Source organism: Heteronotia binoei, chromosome 6, assembly GCF_032191835.1.
Source record: "Heteronotia binoei isolate CCM8104 ecotype False Entrance Well chromosome 6, APGP_CSIRO_Hbin_v1, whole genome shotgun sequence".
In the NCBI taxonomy this organism is placed as follows: domain Eukaryota; kingdom Metazoa; phylum Chordata; class Lepidosauria; order Squamata; family Gekkonidae; genus Heteronotia; species Heteronotia binoei.
In genome coordinates, this window is record NC_083228.1 from 35,606,124 (window position 1) to 35,622,457 (window position 16,334).

At 45.6% G+C, this 16,334-nt stretch overlaps 1 protein-coding gene across 3 annotated transcripts in view; it reads right to left on the bottom strand.

Moving 5' to 3' along the window:
• Positions 1 to 16,334, bottom strand: part of PRKG1 (protein kinase cGMP-dependent 1) — a 1,148,292-nt gene that overhangs the window by 956,165 nt on the left and 175,793 nt on the right. Inside the window, exon 1 of one of the 3 annotated variants that reach the window (XM_060241246.1) lies at positions 7,170 to 7,505. The exons of 1 other annotated variant lie outside the window; for it this stretch is intronic. In XM_060241246.1, the coding sequence (XP_060097229.1) occupies positions 7,170 to 7,483 (314 nt within the window). In that variant the 5' untranslated portion in view covers positions 7,484 to 7,505. Of the gene's footprint in view, positions 1 to 7,169; positions 7,506 to 16,334 lie in introns of those variants that run through there. One more of the 3 variants, XM_060241247.1, reaches the window with a different exon arrangement.

The window sequence follows — 16,334 nt, forward strand, 5'->3', positions numbered from 1 at the left end:
GAGAGATTATTCACATTCCAGCGGCAGCAGAGACTGGCCCTTTAGTTAAGGGTCTGTCAGTTTGCAATTTGAAAGCCAATTTTCTAGGACACAGATCTCAACTACCCCTTTTAAACCATCCCCTGAGCATATGGAGGTTATCTTATCGATGTCCTAAATGTTTCATTGGCAATGAACAACGGAAAAGAAGGGGGGGGAACAGTTTCGATTATTCTTTTTCTTTTAGAAGTAGTTATGAATACAAATCTGCAGAATTACAGCAAAGTGACATTCTGTGTAAGACTGCAGGGAAACTTAGCCTGAGAAACATCCCTCTGATTTTGGGAGTGAATAAGAGCACAACAGGCTGTTTGCATTAGGACAAGTTTTGTATTTTCATTTAATCTACACGGTTCCAACAGTCATTCAAATTAACAGGAAAAGATAACATCAGATATCGAACAACTGCTGTTCTTTCATGGTTATCATAGCACACTCCTTCATGCAAGAGACTAAGACCTTTGCAGGAAAAAAAATCATAGTCCCACAAACTATGTCTCTGCTGTTGCTACAAACAGTACTATGGCACTTAAACAGTAACAGGCAGCACTGATAGTGCAATCCTTTGCCTAAATCAATTGATTTGCTGGGCTCAGACTGGTGTAACTCTGTACTGGATTGCACTGCTAGTGTTACATAAGCTTTCATGTGCCACAGCCCCACTTCATGAGATGTGTCAGGATGCATCTGACAAAGGGGGTTCTGGCTCATTAAAGCTTACGCAACAAGGCATTTTGTGTCTTTAAGTGCCACAAGAGTCTTGTTTTGGCTGTGACAGCCGAAAACAGCTACCATGGAAATTGTATTCTGAAAACTTTGTGAAGTTTGATAGCTAGCCATTCCTAAAAGCTTGCTCTCTCTCTCAATACAGAAGATCCTTCCACTGTACTAACTCCTACACTGTCCTGTTCTTACATTGTTCAAAAAGTGCCTTTTTTTAAAAAAAGTGTCTTTTGTGAATGAATTCCTTAAATGGAAAGGTATTGGCAAAGCAACATGTTTTGAAGTGACTAAACAAGCTACAGTCATCCTTTGTACAAGGCAGTGAAATAAATCTCGCATTACATCTTACAAAGCAGAGTATGAATCTTTAGTGTAATACTGTACAGAATGGAAGTCTACTCTTGTGATTAAGTTATATATTGTACATTCTGTTATAGTTCCATCCTTCTACGATGTTTCCTTTTTCTAAAGAAACCTACCATGTAATGTTCCCTCTGAGCTGAGTTAGGGTGAGCTAGCTCAGTTTTTTAGCCTCCAGCTCATACATTTTTGTCTTAGCTCAGGAAAAATGGCCCCAGAGCAAATTAATTTATGCAGGAGCTCACAACTTTAATGCCAGTAGCTCACAAAGTAGACTTTTTGCTCACAAGACTCCGCAGCTTAAAGCATTACTACAATGTATAGATTACAACCCCTTTACCTGGCATTAGCTATCCTGAGATGCTATGTATGGCCAGGTCAACCATTCAGGCAGTCCAGACAGCAATTTGAGGTGGCCCATTTCAAGCCTTGCCTGCCAGGCTTGAAGCAGAGAGCAAGCCCATGTTCGCACACTGTTTCTGTTTCAGCATGCTTCTCATGTCACTTCTCCACATCATCCAAATTAGAACTTTCTGTGGCAAGATGAATAATATACTGTTGGGTTGGCAGCCTAAACAGAAATGGGGGTGTATCCAAAGCAGGAGGTGCTGGCATACCATCTCACTTTGTGCAAGTGTGCCCTTGTCTAGCTCCTATTACAACCCCACTTATGGTAGCAAAAGCTCTTGAGCCAATCCACATCCTAGCTGCCTGACCAATTTGTCAGTGCTCCTGACAATGCATTATGTCTTTTCTGTGTATCAGGAAATCAACAAAGCACACAGAATAAGCTATAATGGTAAATTGGAGAGGCAAAGGCAAGTGATAGCTGTTAATGGCTGCATATTTGTGTGATAGGATTTGTATGCTGTGATTTAGACCATTGCACTCAATGGGACTAACTTCTGTATCAACATAGTTACGATTGAACCACAAACGTCATCTTTTTTATGAGGGGGGAAAGAATACTCGAGAGTCCACAATCTTGTTAAACAGATTTCCATTTTATATGCCTAAGAGAAACTGATGAAAGAAGTCAAATGCCATTTCCAAACATTTAAGTTAGTGTCAGAAGAGTTTGCTTTACCTACTGATTATAGTGGAAAATAAACCTGAGCCTCTTTATGCGGCTGGTCAACGCAGCTGCAAACAAGTATACCCATGGATGCCTGTTCCAATGGGGGAAAGCTTTCAGATTGTCAAGAATGGAAAAGTGTCATATTCCCTGCCAAACAGGAGTGCTCTATCCCATGGGGAAGTGGTAGCTACCCCTTCACAATCCGGATCACTAACTCTTTACAGTTCAAGTTAGTCAGGAGAAAGTCTGAATTCATTTACCAGCTAGGAGGAGAAACCTGTTATTAATAAACATCAGACAGTTGGGTATCAAATGGGTTCTTTTCTCCTTACAGCTGATTGACCACCTAGCAGGGGAAAGAGCCATCCCTAAAAGCAAAGATTCCAAATGTTAACTCTCAAAGATACAAGTTTTGATGTCTACACACGTTTCAAGTGCACTCTATTAAGTCAAATGGCTAAACAGTATATTGGCGGGGCAGGACAGCTAACTCTAATAGGGAAAGCCACATAATCCCCACAGACATCAATACTCAGATTATCCTCTAGAAGATCTCTCCCATCTATACATGTTTTCCGTGCACGGTGTGTTCATTTTGAATGTTGCATTTAAAAACGTTAAAAGCGGACCAATATCTGCAAAGATATCTGTGTTAACAGCCGTTGGGTGCTAAAAATAAATAAAACCATGTGGTGCATTTTGACATGAGCCATGATGTGGGGGGGAGCAGCAAAAAGAAATCTGGCAAGCTTTTCCATGATTACCACACCAAATGCATGAAGATTTATAAGGCGGTCATGAAAGGAAATGAAGTGCTGAGCAAAGGATGCTATATTTCTTCTTCATGGGGTTAGCTTTCTCCATTAAAAACTTGTGACAGCAAGTGTGAAACAAGAACCGATTATTTTACCCCCAAATTTATTTAAAAGCTTCAGAGGAAGATTTATTATGACTGTCCTTTCAATATGTCCTTTCTGGGCAGGCAGGTCAGCTCTATGGGAAAAAGCCCTGAGGGCATGGGGGTTTTCTCCCCCTTTGAAGACCTTCAAAACCACAGAGAGGAAAGAGATCAGGAAAGCCAGGGCAAGCCTCCAACTAAGTATCCCATGGGATTCATGAGCTCTATTCTGGCTCAGTATTTTTGTCACAACAGGTATTCCCTGATTCTCTCTGCTCAGAATGTCAGAAACCAAAAAGATCCCAGCACTGAGTGTCCATCCACTCACCAGCTCCTTCCTGTTTATCATTCCACATGTTGCTGTCCATAATGCATCTGACAAGATTTTGTTTTACAAGAGGTATATTACTTCTTTTTCTTTCCCAACACATGGTTACAACCTGTCTCTCATTTTCGCTGTTTGTTTGTTGCCTGATCATTTTATCTCTCTGAAGCAAATCCATAAATCCAACAGGATGCCAGAAAACTATCAACTAACACAGGGAAACAGAGTTTACAAGCTTTTCCCTTATTCAAACCTGAGTGGGAAAGGTCACAATCATCAACAGGAAAGTGCAATGCCTGTGAGTTTCAGTGTTCGTAATGTACTTAATGCTTTTCTCCCATTTCACCGTCTCTGGGGAAGTGTGTGTGTGTAACACACAAAAGCTTATACCTTGAATAAAACTTTGTTGGTCTTAAAGGTGCCACTGGACTCTTACTTTATTCTGTTGCTTCAGACCAACACAGCTACCCACGTGGATCTATCTTAATATAACTGTGCAATGGAATGTAAGTTGGAACATTCGTTTCAACAGAAATGTTCCCTTTTTCTGTATTCTCAAGTCCAACATAATACTGAAGTGAGAAGAAAATCTTTGCTTTTGCTAACTGTGAGGCTTTACAATTCAGTCATTTTGCACGTTGGTACATTAAACGCAATCCTTGTCCCACTCTGTTTTAAAATCTCAGCACAGGATGACTCACACGACCAAAAACACCCCTCTTAGAGTATAGCCACCTCAATGTGGTAACCAGGTGGCATATTGTTTGATTCTACCTTTGTGGATTCAGGGAGCTTTTCAATACAAGTTAAGGCAAACTAAAAAACTCCCCCCAGACTGCTTGCTGCGCCACAATCTGCCCACGGAACAGTGATCAGACAACCGGTTGACTCCAGCATCTGATGAATTCCCTTAAAGTTGCCACACTCAGAGAGCTGATTGTTGTTGTTGTTGCAAATCAATCCTAAACTTGTATGCCTAACAGGTGTCCAGGCTATGAGCCATAAGAGTGAAGGGACATTATCACATAATGTAAAAGGACAAGAAGAGCTGGGCCAAAGAGGCACCTAGACTAGCATTCTTTTCCCAATTGCAACCAGCTAGGATGTTTCCATGAGGCTTCCAGGAAGACCACAGTAACCTAATGCTGAAATTCCAAGATTATTTCTCATACATTGTTTGGTACCACACACAGTCAGGGTGGCTTCATTCAATTCAGTCCTTTGTCTGGAATGGTAATACTCATCAGGGGGTGGGGTGATATAGTTAGTTGTTGAGTGATTGACTTATCTGAAGGAGAAACATACAATCTTGTATAGATATTCTTGAACACGTTTACCCTATTAAAAGATTAATACGTCTCCTCAAAACTGCAGTTTATGTTGCATCAAGTTTCCGTTAGACCAGGGAAACAAATGTTTTCATGCTCCATATGAACATATGAAACTGCCTTATACTGAATCAGACCCTTGGTCCATCAAAGTCAGTATTGTCTACTCAGACTGGCAGTGGCTCTCCAGAGTCTCAAGCTGAGGTTTTTCACACCTATTACCTGGACCCTTTTTAGTTGAAGATGCTGGGGATTGAAACTGGGACCTTCTGCTTACCAAGCAGATGCTCTACCACTGAGCCACCGTCCCTCCAGTAAGAAGCTGAAGCTACATGACAAATCTTGAAAGCACCTCGTATTTCTTTATATATGGGTATTAACTGCAGTTTCCTAGGAGTATATTATTTCTGCTACAATCCTAAAATGCGCTTACTTGGGAATAAGCCCTACTGAGAATAGTGGAACTTGAGTTCCGTTTACTGTATTATACAGGACTTTGCTGCATGATATCTTTTCAGAATAACTACATCCACAACATCTGGCCACCATCATGACCCATTGCCTGCTTCTTTGGAAGCACTGCTTCACAACTGGCTAAGCTGTTATGGTGTACATACACCATCATACAATGTCAGCTGGAGACACCATGTAAATCCTAGCTTTGGCTTTTCTGAAAACCAAGCAGCTGCCCCCCCCCCCCATGGGCTTTAGAAGCTGTGAAGCAAGCAAGCCTTCTCCAAGAGAGGTGTGAGAAAGATAAAATACTGATGAGAGGAAAGGAGGAGAAGGAAATCCTGCAAGGGAGATGCTGTGCCACAGGTGAGCCTAAATTATGTGCAGGACAAACCTGCACACTTACATGGACAGAGAACTAGTGCCAGCATAAAGCAAAAGTGTCTTTCCTAGTGCCTCGCCTGTATATCAGTGGTAGAAACAATGTGAAGGACAGAAAAAGACAGGGACCTTGGAGCCGTCCACACTCTTCAAGGGATTTTGCAGTTTGCTGCATAGAAAGGATTTCACAGCACCTGTTTTCTTCTAATGCTACTGTTTAGTTCTAAAACCTGCAATGCAATAAGAAAGAAGTGCAGGGCATGTGCCAAGTGCCTTTTCTTCACCCTGCTTCTGGAGTCCAGAAGGGAGTTGAACTCTGGCACTTTAGATCTTGTGCTCTGGTCTGCAGCAGCCGTGGTCTTCTGCTGCTGTGTTATAGCCTCACAAACAAAGAGACTCACATGGAATAACAGACAAACCACGGGATAAAAGAGCCAAGGCTTCCAAAGCCTTCTACTAGCCTGGGCAGGAGGGAAAAGAAAAACATTTGAGGGTGAGAGATCAAGGGAAAGCTCCCCTAAATAGAAGAAGAAACTTCTGTCCACTGAGGCAGAGAAAAGCAAAGCCCCATGTGCAGATTTTTTTTTTTTGGCAGGGCACTGAAGTAGATATAGAAATCTTGCCAGCCCTTCTGTTCTCCCTAGGAAATGGAGTAAGAAAGTGGCAGAGGAGTGGGGAAGCTGCAACTCACATTCTTAACATCTGCCTTATGTTAGCGCCAAACCATCAGCTTCAAGACACCTTTGCAGGAAAAGGTGAAAGCAGTTTTACGGAAAGCTGCGCACTGGTCGATCTCTACCACAGGTAAAGAGCCCCAAGATCACCTTTTCGACTGTCATGTCACACGATGAAAGGGACTACCAAAAATAATTTTTCCTGCCTGGCTGCCAAAGGAAATCAGAGCCTGGGGGAAACACCTTTAAGCCCCCCCCTCCCAAGAAAAGGGGGGGAGCCTCCCTCTCTTTAAGTAAAGAAAGACCTGGCAGATGGAATGAGTACACTTTTTTTACCCTGGTGTCAATGCATCCATATAGTTCAACCATCACTCCCCAGTTAAATTCAGGGCAGGAGCCAGAACAAAAACAAAAGAACCCCAAACAGACAGAAACGCACACCACACGGAAGAAACAGTCTAAAAATACTGTGGTAATGTGAAGGGGGTGGGGAGGAGAGAAGGGGATAAAATTAGACAGAATGAGCTCCCCCCTCGCAATGTTAGCACTCTAGGAACTCTGCTTTTCTGGGCGGGGGGGGGGGGGGTGCGTTGACATCTGGCAAAGACGCATTGGAATGCTGGATGTGTGCAGCTTTGGAAATGTGGGCAGCCCAAGCCAGAGAAGAGGGGCTGGGGGCCGGGGAGGACGGGGGAGGGGGGAAATGTCTGCAGATGAGCGGGGAAGCGGTGGCAAGCAGAAGGCGAGCGGGCGGCGCAGGGGGATCCACAGGCTAGCGGGGAGGGGAGAGAGAGCGCGAGGCAAGGAGGAGGTCGGGGGGGGGGGCGCCAGCGAGAGGAGGGAGGGAGAGAGAGAGAGAGACAGCCAGACAGGGACGCCACACGGACACAACGCTTAACCCCTGGCTTACTGTGGGCTCTTGGGGTAGAAAGGCAGGGTGACATGGCTGAGGTCCTGGATGTCAAAAGCGGTGGGCTCGGCCGAGATGGCCTGCCGCTTGGTCCGCTGCTCCCCTTGCAAGGTGCCCGAGCCCGGCTGGTGCTGCGCCTGCTGGGTGGCGGGCCGGATCACCGAGCGGTACTTGTCGAGCTCGTTCTGCAGCTTCTGGATGAGCTCGTCCTTCTGGTCGAGCTCGAGCTCCAGCTCGTCGATGAGCGCGTCCCGCTGCCTCAGCTCCTCGATCTTCTCCTGCAGGGCGTACTGCAAGTCCCGCAGCGTCCCCATCCTCGAGCGCCGCCGCCGCCTCCACCGCCTCCCGGGGGCTCCTGCCCGCGCCCCCCGCGCCGCTTGGGGCAACTTCCCTCCCCGCCCGCCCCGCGAGGGAGCCGCCGCCGCCGCTCGTCCCACTTCAAGCCAACTTTGCCAATTGCGCCGCCGATCGACCTCCCGCCGCCGCCCGCAGATCCCGTTAGCCCTTTGGCGCACGCCTCCTCCAGCCTGGCTCGCCCGAGGTCGCTCGGCGGCTGGGGCTCTGCGCGGCGCGCTCAGGCGACGAGGCTGGCCCGAAGGAGCCTGGCGATCATCCCGACGGGGGCCCCATCGGCACCCACTCCTTCGACGGCGGGGTCCTCCTCAGCGCCGAGCCCGAGCTGCCTGCGTCAAGCTAGACTGGAGAGAGCGACACACGGAGAGAGAGAGAGAGAGCGAGCGAGCGAGGAGAAGGAGAAGACCGAGGGAGGGAGGGAGGGGAGGCAGGCAGGCAGGCAAGAGAGCGAGCGAGCGAGCAAGGGGCGTCTGCGGCATGCCGTAGCACATGCACTTCCCCGCTGTCACTCTTCCGAGGGCTACTACTCCGCTCAACCCCAACAGCCAGCGGCTCTCCCCCCCCCCGCCCCCCCACACGCACAACCACCCCACGCGCTCACACACGCGCACAGGGGGGGGGGGGCTTTCTCCCCTTCCGCGCACTTCTTGCCGGAATGCTGCCGCGCCACGTTCTGCAAAAGCCTCTTATGCGCAGCCTTCTTGGGACGCGCTTCGTTTGCGGGGAGGCGAGAGGCGCGCCGTTGAGACACGCGTTGCCCGCCCTCCTCCCCACAGGTCCACAGCGGGAAAGGTCGCAGCTAGACCTTTCTCAGCCTGCCCCGCGCAACCCCCAGGGCATCCTCAGGTTGGGGGCAAGGAAAGGATGCCTTCTTTCGAAAACGAGAGGGGCAGGAAGGCTAGGACTCCGGGGACCCTCCTTCCAGATGTGTGCGGGGTAAGGGGCTGGTCAGGGTTGGGGCAAAGTACTCCACCCACAGATACTCTGTGCATTGCCCGGGGGGGAAGGGGGGGTGGAACACACCCACCCACACACAACCCCTGGTGTTTATTTTCAATCCAGTTTAAACCTTCTCTCCTGAACAAATTCAGCAGAGGTGGCAGCAGCTTTGACAGACTTTCCTCAGCCTGCCCAATGCAACCTTCAGAATTAGCTGAAACTTCATCTGCAGCGAACAGGCGCATTAACAGTTATAGAGACGCACTTGCGCAATTTAAAATATTCATTCTAATGCCATTACCAGGCCATTTCAACACGCCTAAAGCAACCTCTGGGGTTTTCTGTCTGTGCTTCCAGCTACCTGAAGTTTCATTTTGGAAGGCTTGGGGACATAGAAAATAATTAGTTTTTAGCCATCCACTTTTCTCCGAAGAGGCATGAGGTTTGTCCCACTCTATTACAGTGAGAGTAGTTAATGTAAGCACCCCCTGTGTCATTAAAACTGCAAGAAATAAGACAGTTATCTGAGAAAGCAATTGGCTGACCAGAGGGGGAGAAGCATTTGCATTTTAAATGGTTTTTGAAAGGAACCCTAAAAGGAATCTTGATCAACCCACTGAAAAAGCCTGACTACCAGTTTTGTTCTCATTTTTTTTCCCCCTTGCTTTGGGAGTGGGAGACACAGACATGAACGAATAATCTACCTGGATAGTGCTGGGTTTTGGCCTCGGTCCCTCAAACTGTAGGATCCAAGAACAGGTGCAGCCAATCACTCTGCACCAAAATCCAAACTAAATTAGGCCCAAGGCTCTCCTCCCCAGCAATTGATGTGTGACTTTAGATTAGGCACCTGGATCCTACTCCGTCTAGCCAATATTCTGTTCCCAATCCACAGTTCCAAATTGGATATCAGGAAGCAAAACACTGTTGTAAGAAACTCGCTGCAAGGAAATAACAAGTGAAGGGGGAGGGTGCGGCGCTGCGTCTTTCAAACAGGTGCTGTAAAATATACATGGCACAGAATGTGAATGCATCTTTCAGATCTTGCTGGGCTATTCCAGCCTTGTGCATTCGTGCGCAAATTCAAAACCACAACAGGACAGCTTGATCCTGCCAGATCCAGACAAGAATTTGCCAAACGGTACCGCACGGCTTGAAAGATGGAGCTGCTCTTAAATAGGTTCAAACACAAGCAAGCTCAGGTAGGGGGAAACAGAGCTGGTGCTGATCTTATTAGAACAGTGGTCCTCGGGATGGAGGGGCTGGTTCACACATCTGTTATTAGAGAATGCATCACTAGAGACTAAACTTTCCAATCTCTTCACAAAGCTTTTCAAATGCATTTGGTTCACCCATTCAGCTGCCTGCGGACTAGTAATCAAGTGAGGAACATCATGTAAGAAGCCAGTTTCAAGCCAGGGCTTTTTCTTAAGGGTGCTGGCAAGAGAGTTGGTCAACAGTAGACATCCAAATAGATGCTGTTGCTGAGGGCCAAGCATAGGTTTCGCCAGCTGTCCACTTTGTTATTTTTCCATTGATTCTTCCATTTTAACCCACCTCAACTCAGGTAGATTAAATATGACCTAGATAATAAACATACGCGCTTACAGTAACCGTATGTCCAAGTTGCCAGATATTGTGAACAAGTAATAGGAAATGGTCTTTTTCATAAGGAGGCAGAGGGAGTTTGCCAGCAATAGCCGTCATTGGCATCATCATTCATGTGAGCTTCCTAGTGGCATCGAGCTAGTTGCTGCTGGAGACCGTGCTGGACACAATTCTCCTTTGTACTGCAATTGTTGGATTCTAAGAGGCGAGCCTTTTCCCTGCCAGTCTCTCTTAAGCCAGTCTTTGCGTGTGTCTGAATTGACTGCTGTGGTAGAGTGATGATGGCTGCCTATGTCACCAAGACTCCAGACTGCAGACAGCTGTGTCACAGTGGACAGATGCGATGCACTTTTTGATGATGAGTTTTGAGTAAGGGTGATGAATGGTAAAAAGAAAAGCCCTTCCTGAAGACATGAGACAGTTCGACATAGGTGAGTTGGCTGGTTTGCTCCTAGGTTTTTAAGGAACGGAAGCACAAAGAGACACAGTGCTTTCTCTATAGAGGCATATTCATGCAAAAAACGTTAACTGTGAATGATAAACTAATCCAAAAGGATGGATAGTGCCAATGTCTCCTATTCATTGATCTTTCTGACCTGTAATCCATGCTTATTTTGAATCCTAGGGAGCCGAATGGAGAGCTATGAAAATTCACAGAAATTACTTGACTCTCGGGATGAAACTGCATGTAGTAGTACATGTCCTTCCCTAGCCTAGGGAGAGCCAGTGTGGGGTAGTAGTTAAGAGTTGCAGGCTCTAATTTGGAGAACCAAGTTTGATTCCACACTCCTCCACATGAAGCCTGCTGTGTGACCTTGGGCCAGTCACCGTTCTCTCAGGACTCTCTCAGCCCCAACTACTGGCCAAGGTGCCTATTGTGGGAAAAGGGAAGGAAAGTGATTGTAAGCTTCTTTGAGACTCTTAGGGTAGAGGGGGGGGGAGGTAAAGGTAGTCCCCTGTGCAAGCACTATTTGTTTCCGACTCTGGGGTGATGTCACACCACGAGGTTTTCATTAAAGACTTTTTACGGGGTGGTTTGCCATTGCCTTCCTCTTGACCCCCAGCAAACTGGGTACTCATTTTACCAACCTCAGAAGGATGGAAGGCTGAGTTAACCTTGAGCCAGCTACCTGAACCCAGCTTCCACAGGGATCAAACTCAGGTCATTAGCAGAGTGTGGACTGCAGTACTACAGCTTACCACTCTGCACCACGGGGCTCCTAAAAGGGTAGAGAAAAGAAGGGTATAAAAAAACCTATTATTCTAACCATTTACCTTCTTAAAATCACTCTCTAACAGATGTTATCCCTCAAAAGGAAAAGGGTATAGGTAACTGTTCTTTCCCTGTGGAGCAAAGTACCTGAAGGTGCAAATTTTAGCAAGAAAATGGAAGGTGGGAAGAGCACATTGTTTCCCTCTCCTCCCAGCAAGAGCTAAGTGGGGAGAACAAGAGAGGGATCAATGGAAGGGTGATATGCAGAAACCTTCATTCCTGTCAGTTGCCCAGAATACTAATGACCTCATCACCTATGTAAGTGAAACAATGAAGTCCTCCTCTCTCTCCAACCATGAATGTGAGCACTATTTTGATAGATTCCAAGTACTGTCTAGCAGGAATGTTTCAGTGATGGGAAACTCCTACTGTACTTTTAACATTTGTGCTATGAGCTGTGGAAAGCTTGTTAACTTACTAATGTCTACATGAAATAACTAAGGCTGGGCATTCAGAGTGAGACACCATCAATATGGTGATACCTAGCTACATTTCTCCTTTACCTCGGACCTGTGAAGTATAGAAACCATAAACAGGTGCTTGGAGCCCAGTTTCAATTGGATGAGGGCTAGTGTAATTTCACTATATTTTACTTTGTGAGCCAGCCTCAAGCAGGTCTCTGGGAAAGGAGTATATAAGTGTTCTAAATTAATAGAGAGTAAATTGAGATTCATACCAGACCTCCTGACTGTGGTCTCAGGATTCATTTAGATTAGAAGACATATGCCATACTGCAATTCAAAGTGCTAGTATTGACTAGGAAAAGGAAAGGTCCCCTGTGCAAGCACCAGTCGTTTCCGACTCTGGGGTGATGTTGCTTTCACAACATTTTCACGGCAGACTTTTTTACGAGGTGGTTTGCCATTGCCTTCCCCAGTCTTTTACACTCCCCCCCCCCCAGCAAGTTAGGTACTCATTTTACCGACCTTGGAAGGATGGAAAGCTGAGTCAACCTTGGGCCGGCTACTTTAATCCAGCTTCCGCCGGAATCGAACTCAGGTCGTGAGTAAAGAGTTCAGATCACAGTACTGCAGTGCTGCTACTTTACCACTCTGCGCCACGGGGACTCTTTAGTATTGACTAACAAAGTCCTAAAATGGTGCTATACAAGGATGCAACTTCTTCCATGTCAGCCTAGCCATTGATATGCATATCAACAAGTCTCTGACAGAAGTGAGATAAGTAATAAACTTATCACAGGGCTATTTCAGTAATGACATCCAGAGTAATTAATGTTTGTGGTTTTAATTAATTCTATTTTGCTTTTAAATTTCCTTTTGAATGGTTATAATTGTTGAATTAACTGTTAGTCTGCCTGAATATTACAGTGGCAAGTACGTTCTATTAATCCATTGGGACTATTATGAACAGAGCCATGCAGCACCTGTTAAAGAAATATTTGAAGCACTGGGAAGCTGCATCCGGGTCTTAACCTGCACCACTGTTATGACTGCACTTTTAAAAGCTTAGAAGTCTATACAAACAGCTGAAAGACTGAAAACTGTTAATTCTTCACAAAGCCAGAGAGTCTTGAGTGACAGGTTGTTCCAAGCAATCTGACAGGTTAGCATCCGCTGAGCAGAGCAAGATTGGATTGAACTGGATGCTAGGGAGAATTCAGTCTGATTGCAGCCCTAGCTGAGAAGAGTTGAGTATTGTCATTTTCTGAATTCAGCCTTGATTAACAGCAGTTTGACATAACAGGAGAACTGGGGGAAAGTCAGCAAGAAAGTATGGCAAGTAGGTGAAGACTCCTCTTTGGACCAAGGAAAGGGGATAGATATTCTAAAGAGAGAATAATTTTTTTCGAACAGGGAGCTAGCTCTGAAGAGTGCAGAGATCCCTGATCTAGTGTGGTTAGAAACTGCCTTTAGAGACCTTAAAAACTCAAGACAAGTACTGGTGTATCAAGAGAAGGGGTTTGGGTACTGGAAAGTGTGTACCAGACTTCTAGAAATCAAAGGTTTCAGTGAATACTCAAAGAAAATGTACAGGAGTCTTTGGGGAAACAGTGGAACAAAAGCCTCTTAAGATAAAGATTAAAGTATTATTTATTTATTTATTTATTTTGGTAAATGTATATTCCGCCCTTTCCCAAGTGGATTCAGGGCGGATTACAGTCTGTAGTAACTGCAAATAACTTAAGAAACTCATTAGCCTGAAACATTAGAACTAAAGTACTGATTTGACCTCAGCGTTCTCTATATTGAGTTACCTCAGAAATTTTCAGCCCCGATTTCACCTGACATTTCTCCTCTTTGTTGAATAAAATATTTTGTTAATTTGGTATTTCAAAATGCCTTGAGTGCCATTCAAGTTATTTAAGTTAAAAGGGGCTCCTGATCCTTTCCTCAGGTTCCTGGGCTGAGCTGCCAGCCAAAATATCATATTGTGAAAGGATGGGACAGCCAGAGTTCTTCAGCAAAGGAAACACATTACTACAGCAGCTAAGTCAGTAAAAGGAAACAGAAGCAAAGGGAAGATTTTGCCTCTGATGGAGGGAAGTGGACAGGGGGTGCCATAGGAATGCCAGGCTATGTAGTTGCCTTCCAAGGGGGCTGCATGGTCTGGAGCAGGAGTGAGTCCTGCAACAATGCAGGTTCAGCTTGCTGGGCTTGGCAATCAGGTGTCATGGGTGTGAGGTTTTCAGGCAGCTCCTGGCCTTGCCTGCCTGCCTCTCCTCAATATAAGCAAGCTGCCTCTGGGAATTCATTCCCTGTTCCATGTGTTGCCCCTCCCCCCATCCCTGCATTTGGGTTGTTACAGATTTGGTTTTACTTTATATCATTAAAATCTTTGGGCAATCAGGATAAATCCTTTGGCTAAGGAAGCGATGCATGTGTACCCACATCCTGCAGTTTCTGGGAATTCCCTTAAGGGGTCTTGGGGTGGAGCCAATTCAATGGCATACACAGCTTGGAGACTGTCAGAGGGGCTGTCACTACAAGGTGGCAAGGGAATGACACAGCGGCTGGCACCCATGTGACTCCTGGGGTTTGCCACTCCTTGGTTGCTCCTCCAGTGGGGGGGGGGGGAGTTAATCAGATGGCGGATGGGTCACCCAATTCTGAATCTGTCCCCATGCTGAACCAATGCTCCTGTTGGGTAATCAATAAAGTTGTGGCCTTTTTATTTCTCCAAATCACTTGTTGCATTGTAGTATCTTTCCTTGCCTGCAAGCCTCTCTTGCTCTCATTGTCCACAATGTTCTGAAGCCATATTTTGAAGCCCATTAGTCACTTTGTAGCTGCACAATGACATAACAATACTAGTCAATGCAAGCTTTTGTTAACAGGAAAGCCTCCAAATGATTAAAAAAAACCATTTTTCCTCAAACATTTATGACATGAGGTTCACTTAACTTGCCTTCAAGCTCAGGAAGTGTTCTGTGGTCTCATCTGCACAGTTTCTCAGCACATGTGGTATTGTGATAGGTAATATTTTTTCATGGGCACTCATGTGGAGAAAAAAACATTTTCTCAAATTCAGCAGTGAATGCTTGATAATCTTGTTTCATGATCATTTAGAATTCTTTGAAGGCGTCAACAAGCATACAGATAGCAGTGATCTGGTGAATACTGGACTTCCAAAACAGGTTGACAAAGTCTTCTAAGGTAGATTCAGTAGACATAGGATAAGAGCATGCATGTTCTGATATTTAGTTAAAAGCAAGCACTTAAAGGCAGGAATAAAGTTGTCACAACCCATGATCCAGGCTTTTCTCTTGTTATCTTATTTTATACCTCTTTGCCAATAACAAGTCCCTCAGTCTGGAGATTTGTGACTCACCTCACCACCCACATCTTCCTGTTATCTTACTAAACTAGGTCCACCATTAACTTTAGATGTGTGAGGTAAAGTGGATTTTTTAAAAGTACATGCTCTATGGGAGCAAACACCCTGACTCAACTTTGCAGCACAAAGAGAGAAGAGTTCGTTGCTGTGAGAGCTGAAGCTGAGTTTTCCCAGGGCACCTGCTTTGGGGGGCTATAACTTGGACATTCCAAATCAAATCATTTGATTGCCTCTTGTGGATCAAAAACTGGCTGAGTAATAGGAAGCAGAGAGTGAGTATAAATGGGCAGTCTTCGCAATGGAGGACGGTAAGCAATGGGGTGCCGCAGGGCTCGGTACTGGGTCCCATGCTCTTTAACTTGTTCATAAATGATTTAGAGTTGGGAGTGAGCAGTGAAGTGGCCAAGTTTGCGGATGACACTAAATTGTTCAGGGTAGTGAGAACCAGAGAGGATTGTGAGGAACTCCAAAGGGACCTGTTGAGGCTGGGTGAGTGGGCGTCAACGTGGCAGATGCAGTTCAGTGTGGCCAAGTGCAAAGTAATGCACATTGGGGCCAAGAATCCCAGCTACAAATATAAGTTGATGGGGTGTAAACTGGCAGAGACTGACCAAGAGAAAGATCTTGGGGTCGTGGTAGATAACTCACTGAAAATGTCAAGACAGTGTGTGTTTGCAATAAAAAAGGCCAACGTCATGCTGGGAATTATTAGGAAGGGAATAGAAAACAAATCAGCCAGTATCATAATGCCCCTGTATAAATCGATGGTGCAGTCTCATTTGGAGTACTGTGTGCAGTTCTGGTCGCCACACCTCAAAAAGGATATTATAGCATTGGAGAAAGTCCAGAAAAGGGCAACCAGAATGATTAAAGGGCTGGAACACTTTCCCTATGAAGAAAGGTTGAAACGCTTGGGACTCTTTAGCTTGGAGAAATGTCGACTGCGGGGTGACATGATAGAGGTTTACAAGATAATGCATGGGATTGAGAAAGTAGAGAAAGAGGTACTTTTCTCCCTTTCTCACAATACAAGAACTCATGGGCATTCAATGAAATTGCTGAGCAGACAGGTTAAAATGGATAAAAGGAAGTACTTCTTCACCCAAAGGGTGATTAACATGTGGAATTCACTGCCACAGGAGGTGGTGGCGGCCACAAGCATGGCCACCTTCAAGAGGGGTTTAGATAAAAATATG